Source organism: Pseudopipra pipra, chromosome 18 (genome assembly GCF_036250125.1).
Source record: "Pseudopipra pipra isolate bDixPip1 chromosome 18, bDixPip1.hap1, whole genome shotgun sequence".
NCBI classification, from domain to species: Eukaryota; Metazoa; Chordata; class Aves; order Passeriformes; family Pipridae; genus Pseudopipra; species Pseudopipra pipra.
Genome location: NC_087566.1, coordinates 13,150,881 through 13,170,164, shown reverse-complemented (window position 1 = coordinate 13,170,164; position 19,284 = coordinate 13,150,881). Strand labels below are relative to the sequence as shown.

Sequence of the window (19,284 nt, the reverse complement as noted above, 5' to 3'; positions counted from 1 at the left end):
CCTCAGAGGACACCTGGAACAAGTCCTGTCTCAGTGCCCTGAAGAGATGTACAAGAAGAACCTCCAGCCAAGGCTCAGAATCTCTTCAAACAGCCCACACTGCTCCATTGTTCAACTTGCTAAAATCACGAGATACAACAAAAGTGCTCCATCTTGGTGCCTTCTCTTCTCCAAAAGAAATAAACAAATAAAACAAAAAAAAGAGAGGAGGGAAGAAGGAAAAGAAAGAGGACTTTGTGCATTGTGTCAACCAATTAAATTCAACAGAGAAAAAGATACAAGCGGTTATAGCTTCCTGTAAATTACTTCATGTAATTAAATCCCCTTCTTTAAATTACAAACCATTTAGCTCTTCTTTTATAACAATGTAACCAATGACCACCAACAACCTTTTTTATAGTGTCTAATGCCACATAAGTTGACAGCAATGAAATTTCCTTTTTATTTCTCCCTTTCAAAAGAAGCCGCTGGAACGAGATTCATTCACAGCTACTTACAGACTGTCAGCGAGAAGAGGGGATCGCTTTGTTTCCCTTTATTCTGCTCCTGCCTGAGGCTGCATTTAAGCAAATGTGACCTAAAGTCCTTATCAGTCATCTAACTACAGGCAGAGAAGTTAAAGGTGACCCGAGCTTATACCTGGTTTGACTGTTCACACACATACAACATCACTTCCTTACACTGTACCAGTGGGGCTTAACTGTCTCCCTACTGCTTGAGTTTTCTGACCTTTTTTAACTCTGAAACCTCCAGGAATGTCAGATCAAGGCTTGTTTGCAAGTCCCCGTTTGCTGGGGACGAGTCTGGCCCGGTGAGAGCTGCTCTGAGAGGCTTCCTCTGGACTGCTCTGCTTAGGCAATGCCTGTGTGTGTCTCCAGGCACAGAGGTCTGTTTGGCCACACTTCACTGGGGCTGCAGCCACCACATCCCCTCCGAGGGGGAGCTCAGATGGAGACAAAAGGCCCCCACAGACACCACGGTTCAGCTCCACTGCAGGTGGTGCAAGAAGTCCCAGCACAGAACGCACTGGGAGCATCCAGTGCTTTCACCACTGTGCTCTCTAAACCTGCTCCAACAGATCTTAAAAATGCCAGCAGCCATGTGGAGGCCTGAACACATCGCTGCTGCCCAGATGCTGTGAAGTGGGAGAGGGGAGTGGGAACAGTGGAATTTTGGAGAAGAGGAGAAGCAGGGACAAAGAAGGCAGAAGGCAGTGCCGCAGGCTAAGCCGTGGGGTCCAGTTCTGAACCCGGCAGGGTCGATGCCATAACAGCAACAATATGATCCTTATATACAAAGCAGGGAGCAGAGTGCACGTGGCAAGACACTTCATCCCCATCCTCCATGGTCACCCAACCCCTGCTGGCTCTGACACCCAGCCCAGCAAAGCCCGTGGCAGCAGGAAGGTGCCGGCCAGGGGAGAAGGCTCAGCCCAGCCCAGCACGGGCACACCGAGGAGCTGCACTCAGAGGCAGCTGAGCCTCTCTGGGAGAACCAGGAGAGCCCTACAAAAGCAGGGACAAGTGGGGCACATGGAGCAGCAACGCTGACAAGGGAGGGTCAGCTACAAAAGGGGAACTCTGAGGTCCAGATGAGCAAGTATTTCACTACTCGCTGAGACAGACAAAGCCACAATCTCCTACACAGAACATTTTCATCAGCCAAAACATGCTTTACATCACTCTGTTGAGAAAATAATATTTGTGGTGTAGTAAAATCCAGCATATGCTTCTGTTTCATGCTTCAGCATTAGTCTAAAAATAGTTGGACACCCCCCAATTCTAATAAGCGTGATCTCTTCAATTTATGCTTCCCTACCAGAACTGCAGAAGGTTTTGAAATACATTTTTTCCAGCTTAAGCAAAGGCTGCCTCCTGTCGTAGTTCCCAGAGGGTTTATGGTGTTATTTTGCACTAGTCCTGAAGCACAGTGTGTTACAGAGGTCCATTATGGAAGCTGTGCTGTGGCTCCAAGAAGGTGGCTGCAATCCCATGATGAAGTTACCTGTGTCACAGCTATAATGCAGACTTTAATGGCCTAATGTTCCTGCAGCATTTTAAACAAACTGAACACACTGCAAAGTTCTCCCTCTGCTGCAGAGTGGGCTCTAAGGCCACTTCAAGAATCTTGATGAATTCCTGGATAAATTTAGCAAAAACAACAGCACTTCTTCGTAACAGCAGGGTTTCATTTGGGAAATAAACATCCACTTTTTATTTACAAAGGATTTTTCCTCCTCCTGCCACTGCTGTGCTATGCCCACTGCTTCCCCTCTACTTTGATCCAGAAAACAGAATACCAAGTGCCTAACCAGGACTTAAAGCAGATTTTTAAATTAGTTCCTGACAGTGCAAACAGATTGCTATTGATTGAAATGAGGCTGATTTTAGGCCTTGGATTAGCAAACCTAATGCCTAAATGCCGTGTTGCCCATTTCAGTACTTTGCACCGTCGCTCCCCAGTGGTTTCCCAGGCAGCTGGGAAGTCTCTGCTCCTGCAGATTAGCGGGAGAGAGCCAGGCAGGGCCATCTGCGGCTGTGCAGGAGAGGATCCCTCCGAAATCCCCCGGGACAGGGCCCGGCACCACAACCTGGTTAGGAGCTCTGGAGCCAGAGACACCTCTCCCAGGGGCAGGAGCGAGTCTGTCCTCGGGGAGGCTCTGCTGGAGCCCAGCACCACAACCTGCAAGCTGGAGGGAACCAAAGCTCCAGGTGAAGGCACCTCCCGGGCTTCCAGCCAGCCTGGCCACACTGGCACAGAGGCTCCAGGCAGGGAATGGCACTGCCCGAACAGCCCTGCCCTCCCAGCCATCAGGAATGCCCACCTCAAACTAACCTGTGCAGAGCTTCCATGGCCAGACTGTAAATTCCTGTACTTAACAAAGGTAGAAATGGACCCTGGTTTTAAGCAATACACCAAGCAAAGGTTTTCCTGATTAAAAGAAAACTGACTGGTTTTCCTTTTTGCTTTGTTGTTTAGTTTCAAAGGACGTTTAAATAACAATATCTGCTAACAAAAAGGGTAACATCAATTAGAAACAGAGACAAGTTTGTATAATTTCACTGTTCAAAAGCAGTGCAATGCAAACACCAAAGCAGCACACACCAAACCAAACCAATCCCCAAAACCCACATTAAAGGCAACCTCTCCTTTCTTTCTCTCTTTAATTTTTTTTTTTTTGTAAGCTGCCTAGAATTCATTTGCTTTCAGTAGCCTGAGATACTGAAGGTAACAGAATAACCTTCTTAGACACAATTCAGCTTCCAAACACCACATTAGTAAGACACAGAAGGACAGGCATATCCATGTCCTCTGGCCTACAGACAAAGATTCCAAGGGTTATTTTTCAGACTCACTCTCCTATGTGGCTGCTGAGCCTCAGCTAAGAAAGGGACATTTCAGTCTCTGAACTCTGAACTCAAGCAGCTACATGCTCCTATTGCCCAACCATCAGCAATGTGATGCCAAAGGAAATTTTCCACACCAAACACCTCATTAGCCAGACAGGCTTCTAGACTGTTTCTCTCTTCCTTGGGAAAAGCCCCACAGCCTTTGGGTACCACCACCCCACACGAACGGGGCCAAGGGTATGTAATTGGTTTGAAGATGAGCTATCAATGTTCACCGAGACATCAGAGGAAGGGTGAGAATCCTGGACGAAAATGAGTCAGTGTATCGCCTTCAGCTGGGCTCAGCTCGAACCCAGAGCACTGCTCCCCTTGGGGCAGGGAGGGTGTTACATCCATCACTGAATGTTGGATAACGAGATGATGAGCATCACAGAGAAACCACATGAATAGGTAATCAAACTTGTTAATGCAATTTAGCAGTTCCAGTCCAGCAAGAGCCACAGCAACAATATACATTAATCATCAATAATGCTCAGCAGTTTGACGAAGGCCGGGGAGTGAATGAGACAGGGGAATTAGCTCTGCTTTCCCTCCCTCCAGGAAGATCTGCTGAAGTCACAGAGATGTCACACCTCCAGAGCAACAGGACCCCGTCAGCTTCCCTGCCCTTTCCTCCCATGCTCCAAACCCAACAGGCTATTTATGAGCACTAAATACGTGCTACACCACCCTGTTTTCCTCAGCTTCTCTGAGACTCTTCCTCATCTCGGGTGATTTAAACAGTGGGTGAGAAAAGGAAGGAGGAGGTGTAAGACACTAATCTTCGTGACAAATGACTATTTGCAGAACAGAGTGCTACTGCAGCCACATTTAACATCTAAATATATTCAACACACCCTGATGCTCCCAAACTGACTAACCCCAGAGCCTGAGGTTCAGGTAACTGGAAATACCAGCAACTCTTTCCTATTTACCCCAACTCTTTTCAGGGGGGCAGTGTACAGAAAGGTCAACAGGTCCTGGAACTCAGAAAAAAAAATTAGAAAATAATTAAAAAAAACCCCAACCAAAAAAACCAACAAACCCCCCAAATGTTCTACATCCACTGTGCTCAGACGTTCAGAGGAATAAGCAACTCCAAAAATGACACCAAGAAAGAGAAGAACAGCCCAGCTAAGGCTAATCAAAGGCTGACTCCAAATTCAAGGGGTGACTTCTCTAAAGACTAGCAGAGCAACAGAGGACACACAAGGAAGCACTGGAACTAAAATGTTTCATTTATACCTACCTCTTACTTCATCTAAGACAATTATACCCCCAACCATAGAGGAGCCCTTCCAAAGAGGTGAAGGGCTGCTCTCCCCCACCAGCACTGTCTGCAGCTGTGGTGAGGATTCCCTTCCACAAACCACAGGCTTAGCCCTGGACATGGCTTTTGAAAAGGCATTGACTTAATTTCCAAGAAATATTCCTGTGTTGCAGGCAGTTACAGACTGTCAGAGGGTTTGGCTTTCCTGTAGGCCACTCTGGCTACAGGAAAATCCACCCCAGCTTCCAAGACTTCCCCATTCCTCGACACAGCTGATGGCTGCAGGAGGTTTTGTTGATCCCCATTGCAGAGCAGCAGTTTCAGATCAGCACCTTTCCCTGTGTGCACATGTTGAGAGCAGCCCCAACAAATCCTGACAAATCTTTGACCAGAGGACCTGTAACTATTTGAAATGCCCTTTTCTCCCTCTGCTGGGTTACAGCAGGAGATAAACGTGTTTGAATGATTTCTATACACGGCTGGGAGTAATAGGCTGGAAAGGACAGATTGGTTCTCACAGCCCTCTCCCCATAGCCTGAGGTACAGAACTACCAAATATTCAGGAGCAAACGGCAATCTGGATGCTTTGTCAAATGCAGTGAAGTATTAATCTAATTTTCTAAACAAAGCAGACAACCTGGCACTCAAATCAGCTTACCACTTTGCACCTCTCTACAAGGATTAGCAGAATACCATAATTATAATGCCCAATTTGATTTATTAGAGGAGGCTGCGTAGAAGAGATGACAATTCAGTAGCATTGTGAAAAGAAGGGATGAGAGTATAAGGAAAGCTTCAAATTGAACAGTAATTTCTAAGCAACATCCCAATATAATTAGCATTAATTACAATAAGCTTTCCAAATGAGGTATAAACCTATGTTTAATAACCCTGAATTGCAAAAATCATCCCCCAAATTCCAGGAAACTTAATATTACAGCCAATTTGTCTAGACAGCTTGGCAGGAAATGCCAGAATTCTAGGTGTGAACTTTGTGGTTACTAAAAAAAAAGGAAAAATTATTGAATGTGTCTATATCATTTGCATAATTAGTTTGAACTAAGAATAGCCTAGTTTATGTAGGTTAGATTTGGCTGCTACTTTCATCAACCTTACAGACCCCCAGACTTGTCTGGTTTTCAGAACTGTACCAGTTAGGATAATAGAAGGTATTTTAAAAACCCTCCCTTTTCAATAAAAGATAAATTCTAAGTGTGACTCCTTTAAAGAGGCACAGTGTATTAATGAGTTACTCATCACAGCTTTTATTTCATAGGCTTTGTGCAAGCTCCTTGCTCTTTTTAGAGTTTGTTACTTATCCTCACAGGGGAAAACAAAAAGATTAAACAATGAAAGATGAATTCAGGTTTTTATGAATGTGGCAGCAAATCCCCTATTTAATCACTCATGGCAGCCAAATACTAGCCAGAAGAAACAGATAACCATGTCCTCATTTTTCAAAGCTGAAATACCAGCAATCTAAATTGTTTGGTAAACTAAGGCAGCAGCGTATAATGAAAGAAACTGGAGCTTGCCAATGCAACAAAAACTCCTACCCTACCCCAAACGTTTCTGAAGAAGTGTCATGAAATCCCTAGTGGCCAGAACTACATGAAACTGAGTTTTAAATTTCATGTAGAAGATGTCACTGCTAACAACCCTTTCCTCCTGCAGGAACAGGGAACCTCCCCCCTGCCTCTCACATCCCCAGCAGTGCAAACCCCTGCCATGCACTGAAGTCCTGCAGCGTAATTTTAGACCAGAAGAAACAACTCCAATCAGTAGAAAAGCAGCATTTACTGCAGCCAAGCTTCCATGTGAGGGAGATTTTGGTGGCAACTGAGACCTAATGAGCTCCTTTGTGCTCCCTGTCCCCATAATCTGTTCCACTCCCAGTTGCATCAACATGAGCATTTGGTTTGTTACTCTGGGGAGCAGAGTGGCAGGGGAGACAGCTTTATGGATACTCCAAGGGTTGCTGGAGTGGTGTTTGGGGCCTTCTCACTTAAATATAAAACCTGACACAGCAGCAGCTTTACAGAGGCAGAGGAGCTGAGGAAGCACAATGCCAGAATCCTGGTGTAAGTGTCAGGCAGGAATACCATCCAGCACTCTTGCTTCTGAATATTTTATATCAAAGCCAGGCACTTCTGGTGAAATACACGCTTGGGTTTGTGGGTTTGGAAGCCAAGAAAAACATCCTAGTTGTTCAGACTTTCATGGAAACTAAAATGTGCCTCTATTCATCCATAATCAGAAACCATTTCAGTTGGCACAGAGCACAGTTTGTGCACAAGCTCATTGCACCTGTAACCAGGGGGGAATTGAAATCCTATCACTCAACTAGTACCAAAACCAATCAAGAAACCTGATATATCTTAACTACACAGACACTGATGAGTCTAAAACCAAAACATTTGGTATCACTATGGGGAGTTAAAAGAAAACAAACCTGGCAAATATTTTCCTGGGAGTGTATGATTACATGATTTGCTACCCAAATGTTTGCAAGCAGACAAAGTACTAACATCTTTACATAAATTATTTGTACTAAATTATTCCAACTATTTTTTTTTTAATCAAAAGGAAGAAAACAAAAGTCTGCTTTAAAGACAACAATTAGCCACCACAAGAGGAGGGTCATGAGTAGACCATGAGAATTTCTAACTTTATATGTGACGAGCCCTTCTGAACCAATATGCTAAAATGCAATCCCAGAAGACTGTGTGTGGTGGAGAATTATGTGGGGGGTTACATTAGATAACCTTAACGATTCTTTCAAATCCTACAATATTGCAAGGCTGAAAAAACAATTCCAGTAACTGGACAATTCAATCTTTCCCTGTCTGGCACAGGTACAGGATCACTTCCACGAAACAAAAGCTGTGCCTGGGTTAAACAGCTCTTTTTCTCTGCATCACAGAGAATAAAAACCAGTTTTTTATTGCAGTGTGCTTCCTAGCTCAGAACAAATGCTGGAAGGACACTGGTGTTCCCACTGGCTCCCAGTTAACGGACAACTGGGAAAGTGTCCACAGATAGATGCTGCTGTGCCATGGGGATTGCAAACCAAGGAATGCTCAGAGTCACCAGCAAACCTCCCTGCTGAGCAGCAGGGAGGTGATGAAGAGCCTGCCAGCCCCAGTGCCTCTTCTTTGTCACCTCTGGGCTCTGCAGGTGCTGTGGCTCAGACTGAGTCTCTGCAATCATCCCCTCCCACATGACAACTCCTGATTCATTCATGCTCCACCACATTGTAGAAGGGCACACAGAAAAGACAGCCCACAGCAAGCTCTCTCCAAACTGACTCTCCACTTCTAAAATACTTGAATAGTCTCTCCTCCTCAACACACTGTTCTGGGGGTACTTGATTCCTGAGATGGACATAGCCATGTCTGCAACTTCCAGGTGCACATTAGCAAGCACACCTTCCCCAAAGGAGGCTGTGATCCAGCTGATGATTTCTCTTTGTGTCTAAGACTGTAAGAGCCACAAACCCATGGTATGAATCACCACACTGCCTCAAAGCTGCAGGATACAAGGGAGGTCTGCTCCTTCCTTCCTACATTACCCAGGACACCTGATCTTCCATTTCAGCTTATGAAACCTGCCCTCAACACAGGGTTTGTGCTCTTGGCCAAGAGTCTTCTAAGAGACGTTGTTTTCACCAGCACAAGTTACCAGAGAAGCCATTTACATTAACAACCTCAGCCTACCAGCAAGGACAACATTTCACAGAGGTCAGTGCCATGATATGGTCACTTCAGAGGAGAAGTGATCTCCTACCTGTTTGGACTTCAGGGGGAGTTTCTTCTTCATCCGCTCTTTGCCTCTCTCTGCCTCTCTCTCAGAGCTCCCAGCATCATTGTTATGGCCATTTTCACTCGGCTCAGCAGACACACAGTTTTCAGATTCTCTGGGTTTCTTTCCTGGATGCCTCTCCCATTTCTCCTTCCTCTCCTGAGGCTTTAGCGACATGTCCTTCTGTAAAGGAGGAAAAAACCAGGATCGTAAGTTCTTCAAGTTCTTTAAGGCTACTTTTAAGCATTAAGCCGTACAAATATTGAATGAAAACACAAACAAGCCAGCGTGTTCCTTCCAGAGATGACTTAGGATGAATAATTAGACACGCACAATGCAAACAGTAATTTTAGATTAGATTAGGATGAATACTCTCCAGGCTATGTGTTTGATTCATTTCAGAGATGCTGGAACTGGTTATGAAAATGAGTTCACTCCAGATTAATTCAGAAACCACACGTCAACAGCACATGACCAAGTCAGGATCCTGAAGGGAAGCCTTTAACTGTTCAACTGAAACAGAGGTGGGTTTTATTTTGTTTTGTTTCTGATCTCAGAAAGAAACACATCAGACCCCCCCCTTGGGGCTGACGGTGTCTGATTTGCAGCAGCATTCATATGGAGAAAGGCACTTCTAAAGCCCTACCACATTCCCTGAGCCAGAGAGATCAATGGCATCCAAACACACAACAGAGGTTGAACACTTCTAAGTGTTAAGTGTCTGCCCTGAATCAGGGCTGTAACACACAATCCAAGCACAGTTTAAAAGCGGGTATGTCGTGTCATAATGATTAACATCAGAAAGTGAGATCAGAGGAGGGAATTACTGCTGCTATCCCTGGCATCTCTGAGGACTGAAAGCTGAACTCCCAGTGACAATGTACCAAACTCTCTCCCCACACACACCGCATGGAAAAGGAGTTAAAGAAATAATATGTCAAATCACTATGACATTAGTTCACTACAGCTAGATAAATTTCTCCCCAATGTCTTTTATTAACTGCTCAAGGATAAAAACTGAACTCTTACGGGAATGTTTTGCAGAATCTCTATTCCAATTAATTTTTTATGTGAGGTAAATACATCAGATTAGGATATACCTTAAAAGCACTGCTTACTATGCCAAAATTTGTCAACTTCACCCACAGATATTTCTCTAAATGCCTTGCTCCCAACTCAAGCAATTACATCAGGGATATTTGTATCCTGTGTGAAGGGAGCTCACAGTGCAACTGCTCACATCAATGCACGCACCTTCAGTACTGCAAAAGAGCTCATGAAAATCATTAGCTCTCTAGTCTTTCAAAAACTGAAGCCCAACAAAAAAGAAAATTAGGAACTGGGATGAAATGCCCTGCTGATTGCTCCAGATTACTTCCTCCCCCTCTCCTTTAATTAGTGGATTGACTGCCTCAGTGTGCAACATGCTGATTCCACTCCAAATCACTCACTTGTTTAAAGTTACCCTTCCCTGGGAAGGGAGATGATGTGCTGACACTTTGGGGTCACAGAGACATTGAAATCAGAACCACAGCAATAAAATACTTCGAGCTATGTCCAATTCCAACCCAGGCTCTGACACAATTAGCCAGCACCCAACCTCTGTACACCTTGCACAGGGGTCCTGTGGGGCTGGAGCCTCCTCTTAAAGCACACACAGAGACAGCAAGTTGCAAAACCACCGAGGATACAACCCCTCCACCAAAATTAAAATAACTAGCACTGTCTTGGAAGCCCTAGAACACACCAGAACACAGCTCAGCTTGCCAAGCCCATAACTGGGGAAAGAGCAAGGAAAACGACTGTCTGGCATTATTCTCCATGAATGGTAAAACGAGGAACATAAAATAGTGTTTAGCTGCTCAGTTTGGTTTTTAGTTTAAAGGTAACACTTTAAAGCAGCAGTTCAAGATGCCACTTAAAGGTCACACTGTCCTGTTTGCTGGGAAGCTGCTGAGACAAAAATCAAAATGCTAATCTTTAGTAACTGATCAAAACCTAGTGACATGGAAATGATATCTGTTAACTGATACCCAGCAAAATACTAGAAACAGAAGTCACCACAAGCGTGCACTTCTTCACAATTCAGATGCAGGTAAGACGTGACAGCAGGCACATGGAAGATGCTGCATGAGGTGACACGGGCCCTGCTGAGGGAGAAAGGAGGCTGGGGCAGGGAAATGCCACCACCTGAGAGCACCAGCAAATCTTGTACTCCTGGCTCAGGATGCAATATTCACTTTGAAGGATGCCTTCAAAGCCAGTAATTGACCGTTTTGGTTTAAACTCATGGTGACTGGGCCCCTGTTAATGCTTTAGGGGAAGTCTTCCCTCAGTACCCACAGCACGTTCACTGCAGTTTTAGATGATTCACTTCACCACAGAACCAGTCTGGAAATCTGTGTTTTTCTCCTGACCGAATCCTACAAAAAACTCCCTACTTGGAAATTTAGCCTTTTATCCCTGTTCCGTTTGGAGATTTAAGGTTTGTCTCATCACCGAGCTACCAGCAAAATTAATTCAGGGAATACAGTTACACCTGGATCAAAGCCAAGGAAATAATTCATTCACTCATAGTGCCACTTGGGTGCAGGAATCTCGAGCACTTCTCAGACAGCCGTGGATGAAGCCCCAGGCCCAGGCAGGGGAGGAGGGCAGGGGAGGCCTCAGCTCCACCACACACCTGGGGCAGCCCCGGGGGAAAAAGCCAAGTTTCTCAATCCATGACAAGAAAACTACTACTGCTACTCCACAGTCCTGCTCCTCCCCAGTCCAGCAGAGGATGCAGCTCACAGGGCTTTATTCTGGGAAGGCAGGACACTGAACCCAGCACCTCCCTGCTGGCAGAGGGGGACAGCGGGGCTGTTCTTTGTGCTGCTCAATGCAGACCTCTGCAGCCTCAGGCAGAGAGCAGGAGGGGGCTAATGGGGTTTCTGTTCTTGCCTCCTTTGTCTCCTTTCTATTTACCCTACTAAAAGAGCCTTCCCAGCGATTGCTCTTTTGCTAAAGTTTATGACCTCCAAGTTGGGGACCTCCACTTAGCACAAGAGCTTGCTATTTTTGGATGTGCATCTCTGCTCGTGCTGGAAATCCAGAACATCACAAGAGTGAATGTTTATTGATGCACCTTGACTGACTTCAATCCCGAAATCCCAGCTGGCAGGAGAGACTGGCCTCCTGACAAACTGCCCCACTGGAGCCTTCCCCCCAGGCAAGCCCAGACCAGCAGATATTTTCACCTTTGCACATCACTCAAAGCTCAGGGATTCACACAGTGATAATATCTCAAGTCAAGGCACCACAGTCAAAAGGTCTCCACATCCACCCTTGGGAGTTCTGTCCAACCCAGACCTGACTACCTTTGCTGTCACAGGGCCAGTAAATCCCTTCTCCAGGGAAGGCTGGTGGATCCAGGCCCTTTCTCTCTTCTCTGTTCCAGAAAGGAGACTGCTAAATCTTTTCCCGGAATATAGAAAATTATTTTGTTCCTTACTACTCACTGCTTCCAGGGCTGTCTCCTACCTGTCCTCACTTAGGAGTTTCTCTCACACCTTCCAGGGCAGGCTGCAGCCTCTCCATCTGCAGCCCCTTGTCTGTCTGGGCTGCAGACTGAGAGCAGATGGTTCTAATTGGCTGCATGGTTACAGATAAGGAAGAATTAGGCCTTTCTTCAGAGCCTCCTTCCTGGCAGTTACTCCATGAAACACACAGATTCTATCTCCTCATTTGTTTATTTGGATGTACAGACACCAAAGAACACTTCAGCTGAAAATGGGATCGAGGGGCCTCCTCTGGCTCCACCTGAAATACCTCCCACAGGAGTGGCCGTGAAGATCCACTGCCAAAAGACCTTGGCACAGGCTGGCAGGGTCTGCAACACGTTTTGGGGGTCCATAATAAAAACCTGTGTGATTTTTTTCTCCACCACTATTCAGCCTGAGCTAGTTAAAGTTATGCAACTGCACCTCTGCTCGTGGTGGAGCTGGCGGCGTCCTTAATCACTCGGAACACTCCTTCCGGAAAAGCCATTTTTCTTCTGTCACCAAGGCACAGCTGCAATCTCCAAAGGCACTCAAGGTGCACAGCGCTCAGTTTATAAATAAAGATGGGAATAACAGGGGTGCACTGCCCTCAGTTCTGGAATGAGACCCTTCTTACCCCCAAAATGCCACAGCAAGAGCCTTCTGCACAACGGACTCCACATTTTGATCAGGAAATAATGATCAGCCCTGGAGGACCCTGGCACGAGCTCAGATCCACAGCCATCCTCTGGCTGGAGTTATCACTGCCTGTTTGCTCAGCCCAGCTCAAACTCTGCCTTAATCCCCTGAATTTACACAGCTCTGAGATCTCAGGAAGCATAGAGGGGAAGGCTCTGGTTGTAAATACCTGTCAGACACAGGGAACACTTAAAGAACCTGAAGGAAATGTCCAAACCCCACACGGCCAGATGAAAACCCTCATAGTGTGCTGCTGGGATGCAGAGGGCGAAAATAACACCTACAGTTAATAACATAACTACTCTCAGCCCTCAAGCATCAGTTCAAAACGCAGCCCTGGTGCGAAATCAAGTCCATTACAATCCCCTGTCCCCAGGGCCCATCGGACACTGCAAGGCTCAGCCAAGGACTGGTTACACTCTGCTCCTGCCAGACTGCCTCTGCCGACTTCAGGAGATTATATGGGCTGATTTCCCAGAAGGGAAACAGCCTCCAGCTTCTCTCTCCACAGCTCGTCACTGCAGCACTCATTCCTTAAGCTGGGGAACATGAAATATCGCCCTGAACATCAAACAGGAGAAGGATCCACTCAAAGGAAATAAAAGCCACGGCTGTCTCTGAAAATGCCCCTGCTCGTCCCTGTTCCTGCCTCCAGCTTCTCTCAAAAAATTGCAATGGAAAAGCCCCCAAGGATCTGAGCACCAGCTATCCTGATATCAACTTTATCATGCCATTAGCAGCAGGGTTGTCAAATGTGTTTGTTGTTCAGGGAGAGATCCTGGCTCAGAGAGCAATTGAAACAGATTTATTTTTAATTAGGTTACTTTTAAAATATTTCTATTGACCTGATACTCAGTTTGTAAAACAGCAACACAGAAACAATCGCTGACAAGTTCTCATACTTTCTAAGTAGACAAAGCACATTACAAATACAGACAGGACCACTACTACAGCAAATCTACCATCCATTTAAGTTGCATAAAGGTGACACAGGAGGCAGTAATTCAAATGGAAGGATAATATTGGAGATATACATGAGAAAAGTACACGAAAGACTAACTTTAAAGCAGGGATTTGAAGATGGGTCCGTAGAGAGAGAGAAACCACTGCAAGAACAGGAGCCTGCACAAGAAAAGATGAATAGCCAACAGGCAAATAAATTAGGTGAATAATAAGGAAAGAAAAAAAGGGATGAAAATGGAATGGGATAAGAGAAAACTCCACTGAAGGGTATCAGGTAAGACTATACCCAGGTGACTGAATTTGAACTCAATAGCCCCCAGGCCTCTCAGCCAAAGCCACCAAAGCCGTTTCAAAAGGCAAAAACAAGAGTCTAGATCTGAAGTGACTTTCTTGCTTTGACCCTACATTCAAGCAACACAATCAATATCAATTAAAATGATTGCAAATGAAATCCTTGTTTGTTTAACCTTGGACTGCAATTCTCCTTTCGCAGCTGACATATTCCAGATGAATCTGGGTCTTGCTTTTTAAAATGCATCACATTTGCTCTGACCCCGTCACATGTTGAGCTCGAGAATAAGATGACTTTTTGACAAGACAGCTTTGGAAATGTTAAGACATTTGAAGCTGACACTGGTTTACAGGTTTATGATACATGATTTAACTTAAAAATACAAGTGGATGAACCAAGAAACTCACTGTAATTGAAACAGTCAAATTTATTACCAGAGGCTGCATTCCTGTCACCTAGGAATAGCTGAAGAGCAAGCTGCTGTACTCTGCTAAATGCCCACTTGTTATGTCCCAAGAATTAAGACCTTTGCTGCCAGGACCTTGAAGGCACCATACCAAGTAGACATCCCTTGGACAAATGTTACCTCAACACAACATAGCCAAACACTACAAAAGAGAAGGTCAGTTCACTCTACTTTTAAATGCATTTCAATCCACACTGAATTTACAAGGCTTTGATTGCTCTTTTTCCCTGCACGAGACCTGAATAAATAATGATGCAGTGCTGAGCAGTAATTATTTCAAAAAGCTGCGGAGAAAGGGGCTGGTGCTGTTCCCTTCCTTCTCAATTACTTGAGGGAGAAAAATAGTCCTCTCCCTCCATGGTAGTACCAAGCACCTGGAAACAGCGTTTAACAGTCATTCAGGGCACAATGAAAGTAAGAATGTACACAGCAAACACCTTCACTTTAGTGAGAGGTCAAGGAAATCTGCACCAGTGTGAGCATATGGTTGACCATGTTTTTGGCATAAACCATTCTCCACCATCACCCACTGGGGAGGTGGATACACAAAATCTCCTGCTGTGAGCTCCCCAGGAAGGCAGCCGTGGCTTTCTCCCTCTCCCCCAGTTTCCTCTTCAGAGCTGCACTGCAGAGAACTGCACCCGTCTTCCCTGCTACCTACTCAGAGACACTGCACAGCTATTAGAACTCTCACAGGTGCTTGCTGTCCATCAGAAAGGAAATGATCCCACTTTAAGCCATCAGTATTTCCTCCAGTGATGGCAGTAAATGCCCGAGGAGCGCTCACAGAATTACTGTCAGCGGAAAGTGTGTCAGAGAGCAAGGGAGCTGAAATGATTGAAGGGAAGCTGGGGCACCATTTCAGGTGGAGGAAATGAGGTGTATTGCAAGCCCAGCCTGTCCAGCGTGTGCAGGCTGCAGGAGTGCTCCAAGGTGCTGCTGTCCCTGCACTGCCAGCCCATCCTGCCCAGCCCTCGCTGCAGATAAAAGCACATTTCGGCTGAAGCTGCTTTCAGCCAGGACTGGGAGCTCAGCATGCTCAGTTTATGTGGTGTGTGAAGGAGCTGGGAAGAGCTTGTGCCTGTCTGACAGCACCTACTTGAGCTGATTTGAGTGGCAGTGCTGCACTTGCCGGGTGTGAACGCTGAGCACAGAGCTCGGCCCTCCTGCAAATTCCCAACCTCCCAAGGGAACCATTAGGAAAGGCAGCAGCACCACACACTGCCCAGCATCTCACAAGTGACAGACTGTGCATAAACATCTCCATCTTAAAGAATGTGACCCGGGGCCATCAATCTCAACTAACTTCCAAAAGTATCCAGCAAGTAAGCGGCAAGGTCAGGCACACGCTCCAGGTCCAGTGCTTTGGGAAGACATTCCTCAAGAGTGCCAATATTCAGGGACACTGCTTAGCCCACGCTGCTGATAGCCAGCAATCACAAGCTTCTTTGCAGAGCAGCCTTTAAACACTGAATCTGAACTAATTTTTCCTCTCCCCAGATTATTCAAACAGGCATTCACATTGAAATCAAACATTTCCCATCGAGTGGCAGAATTAGGACCTGAAGGAGCAGCTCCTACCCTGAAGCCAGATGTGGCTGTTCCATCACACATTTCCAACCTTGCCACGAAGGTAACACAACCCCCAGTCTCCAGCTGCACCAGCTGGCCCCAAGCTGCCAAAGGAAAAGGCACAAAGGTCCTGCCAGCACAAACTGATACATCAGCTGGATGCTTTCACCATTACCAATTTTCAGCTAAACTAGTTAGAAACAACAGGAAGACAATGCTGAGTAAAAATGCCCCCAGCCTATTTGTCACTACAGACAGGAATGCTTAGAAATACTCCCTCTCTCTTTAAAATTAATAACAAAAGGAGAAGACACAACTGTTTCCACTTCTGCTGGGAGGGGGATGTCACGCTTCCATGAGCTGGACTCTGCAAACAGAGTTGAGCCAAGCTTAGGCTGGGCAGATGGACTGGACACATGGCTCATTTACTATGGGCAAGGGCCTAAATTGCTCTCCTCCATCTATACATCTGCATTTAAAATTTTGATCTTCATAGTGCAAAGTACACAACAGCCACAGTATGATTGTACTGACTACCCTGTGAATAGCTTCATCTTGAGACTGAAGAGACATAGCTACAGCCTTAGGCAGCTTGGTCATGAATTAAAGAACCTCAGCCTGATTTCTTAAGTAGTTCAAAGCCTCCACCAGCTAAATACGAAGTTTTACTGTATTTTTCAGGATTCAACCACACTTGTTGTCTCCACTCACTTCATGGCATGTACTTTTAAAACACAGTCATGAAAAATGTACAGCTCTTCAGGCAGTGGCACCCACAGCATGAAAGTTCCAGACGAATCTCCCACGTGGTGACAGCCTCAAACACGTTCACTCTACAAGTAGCTGTGGGTGTTGAGACTCTGCTTCCAGCCTACACTCTTTATTACCACCCTCCAAGGAAGGGTTCCCAACACTGCTGCAGAACAGAGGGATGACTGTTCTCCAGCACCAGCAGAGCAGGCTGCAAGCTCTGCTTTGCCTGCAGTTTGACACAGCTTGCACAAAGCCAACTATGCTGAGCTGAAGGGGACAAATGCTCACAAATTCACTCCTGCCAACTCTACTGCAGGGGTGAGAGTCTCCAGAAGAAAAAAACAGTCATATTCTGATCCCTGGTGCTGCGTTGTAAATTAATTTATGTTTTAAACACTATGACACTAGAGGCATTTTTTACCAACTCTGCAGTTGCCCTCAGTGGTAGGCAACAATTTTCAGCTCAGCTGTCATGAAGTCTAGAATGTGTATTCAATAATTAGTCCTCTGGTAGTTTCTTTTGGCCGGGAAACAAATGACAAGAAATATAAATGGTTCGACAAACAAGAAATATGTAAAAGGCAGCCTCCTCCAGAACCAGCTGCCCACAGCACACTACTTCAACCTGAGGGGAAAGCTCTGAGCGAGAGGACTGCTGGCAGGAGAGAAACGCCTTTTTAAATACCTCAATGCCACATGCACTGATGAAGAGCCCAGGCCAGTGCATCTGTGCCACCCTCACCAGCCCTGCTCCTGCTCAGAGGAGAGATGTCCTGTGCCATGGAGGTGCCAGCCTCGCCAGCAGTGACGAGCTCTCACAGCGAGGGGCTGAGCACACCACGGGCTCGGCAGCAGCTCATCTATAACTGCTGTGCTAGAACAAACAACGAGCAACCAAATGTCTCACTGTATCCTTGGGGCTTCCCAGAATAGTTCCAAATAGTCAGATATCCGTGTCAGGAGCAAAACATTCATTTATATCCTAGGCAATTGCTGAGAAATGGGAGACGTGCACGACAGTAGCAGGCAATGTTAATGTATTCTATGTTACAAAACATTTTCAGTCAGAGAGCTCAAAGGTCATTAATAGATTTTCATATGTTTACAGACAGCAGCAATTTCAAGCTCTGTAATTTTAAAACTGCATGTCAGTCTCTCAACTTCCAGCTGTTATTTCAACATTAGATAATGAACACAATGCAAAGGTTACACAATCGCTTGAACCAGCTTAGGCAGTAGATCCAGTCACACAAATCATTATTAAATTCTAATTACACATATATTATTTTATAACTCTTATTAGAACAGCAGGGCAAATCCTCTTTTATAAAGAGATCAACTGTTTAGAAAAAGAGGCCAGAAAGGTTATTCTTTTAATGTTACAGAGTTGGTCTCTCTCCATCACCTAAAGCACTGCTGATTTATGAGTCTGAAACAACACTGCACCTTGTTAACACCTCACCAGCCACCAGCCCCTGTTTTGCTTAAATCCTTTATAGATCCTTAACACAGATACTGATGCCTACTTAAAATAATTATCTTCAATCAGAGGGACAAAATAGCATTTAGTGGTTACCCAGTGTCCTGCCTGAATATGCTCCTGCTTTTTCTTTATACAGGTATTTTGAAACTGAGAAGACACCCTCCAAAACTTGGAGATTTCTCCTGAGGAGAGTGCTGTTATCTAAGCTAAAGCTTTGCAAGACATCAGGCTTCCCTACCGTAGATTTTTATTTAATTTTAATTTTGTACCAGAAGAAATAATTGTAATCATCTGATCTGACTCTTTTATCATGCAGCAAAATGAGCAAAATCGCCCAACTGTGAAGTGGTCTTACTGCAATTTTGGATGTGCACTAGAAAACTATCCTCTTACCAACTAAATCAGCAAATTATGTTTTGCTCTTGTCTGGCTTTACTTTTTCTCCCTCTCTGTTCCCAGGCAGGGCAAAGCGTTACTCGCTCTGGTCTATTCCGCCCAAATCCAGCTGTCAGTCACACAGCGTGGAACCTCAATGGGAATTGAGGAATCTCATCCCAAGGATTTAGCTTTGAAGCAGGACAGACCAGCACTGTCCCTTTGTGCGGGTGAGGGCTCCTGCAGTGACAGCAACGCTGCCCTGGCAAAGTGATGTCTCTCTAATCCCCAGCGCATCCTTAGCCAGCCATGAATTTCACACTGGGAAATTCCGTGCTTTGACATTAAATAATTCCAGCTGGGATTTTTCAAAGGATAAGAGATAGGCACCCAATCCCATCACATTCCAGCAGGAAGCCCTTAAGGTTTGGTTTATTTTCTTTTTAAAAAGGAAACCCATATTTCCTTCTTTCCACCCCAGTTTCCTCTGGGAGATGGAACTGAAAGCCAGAAACAGAGAGCGAGTGCAGTGCTGAAGGGAAGAGAGGTTGCTGAGAGTGGCAGACACCACCACCAATTCCTAGGGACATCAGTGTGCAGCGTGTGACAGGAGAAGGAGCAGACAAATCAGCACATCCATTCCTGTTCCTGAGAGACAGGAGGCTCTGCACTTTGCCTGGTTAGTCTCACTCGCCACGAG

The 19,284-nt window shown here is 45.5% G+C and overlaps 1 protein-coding gene across 18 annotated transcripts in view; it reads right to left on the bottom strand.

Annotated features, from left to right (window-relative positions):
- Positions 1–19,284, bottom strand: part of FBRSL1 (fibrosin like 1) — a 508,094-nt gene that overhangs the window by 362,788 nt on the left and 126,022 nt on the right. For all 18 annotated transcript variants that reach the window (XM_064675506.1, XM_064675512.1, XM_064675523.1 and 15 more), the window contains exon 2: positions 8,446–8,643. In XM_064675506.1, the coding sequence (XP_064531576.1) occupies positions 8,446–8,643 (198 nt within the window). The remainder of the gene's footprint in view (positions 1–8,445; positions 8,644–19,284) is intronic.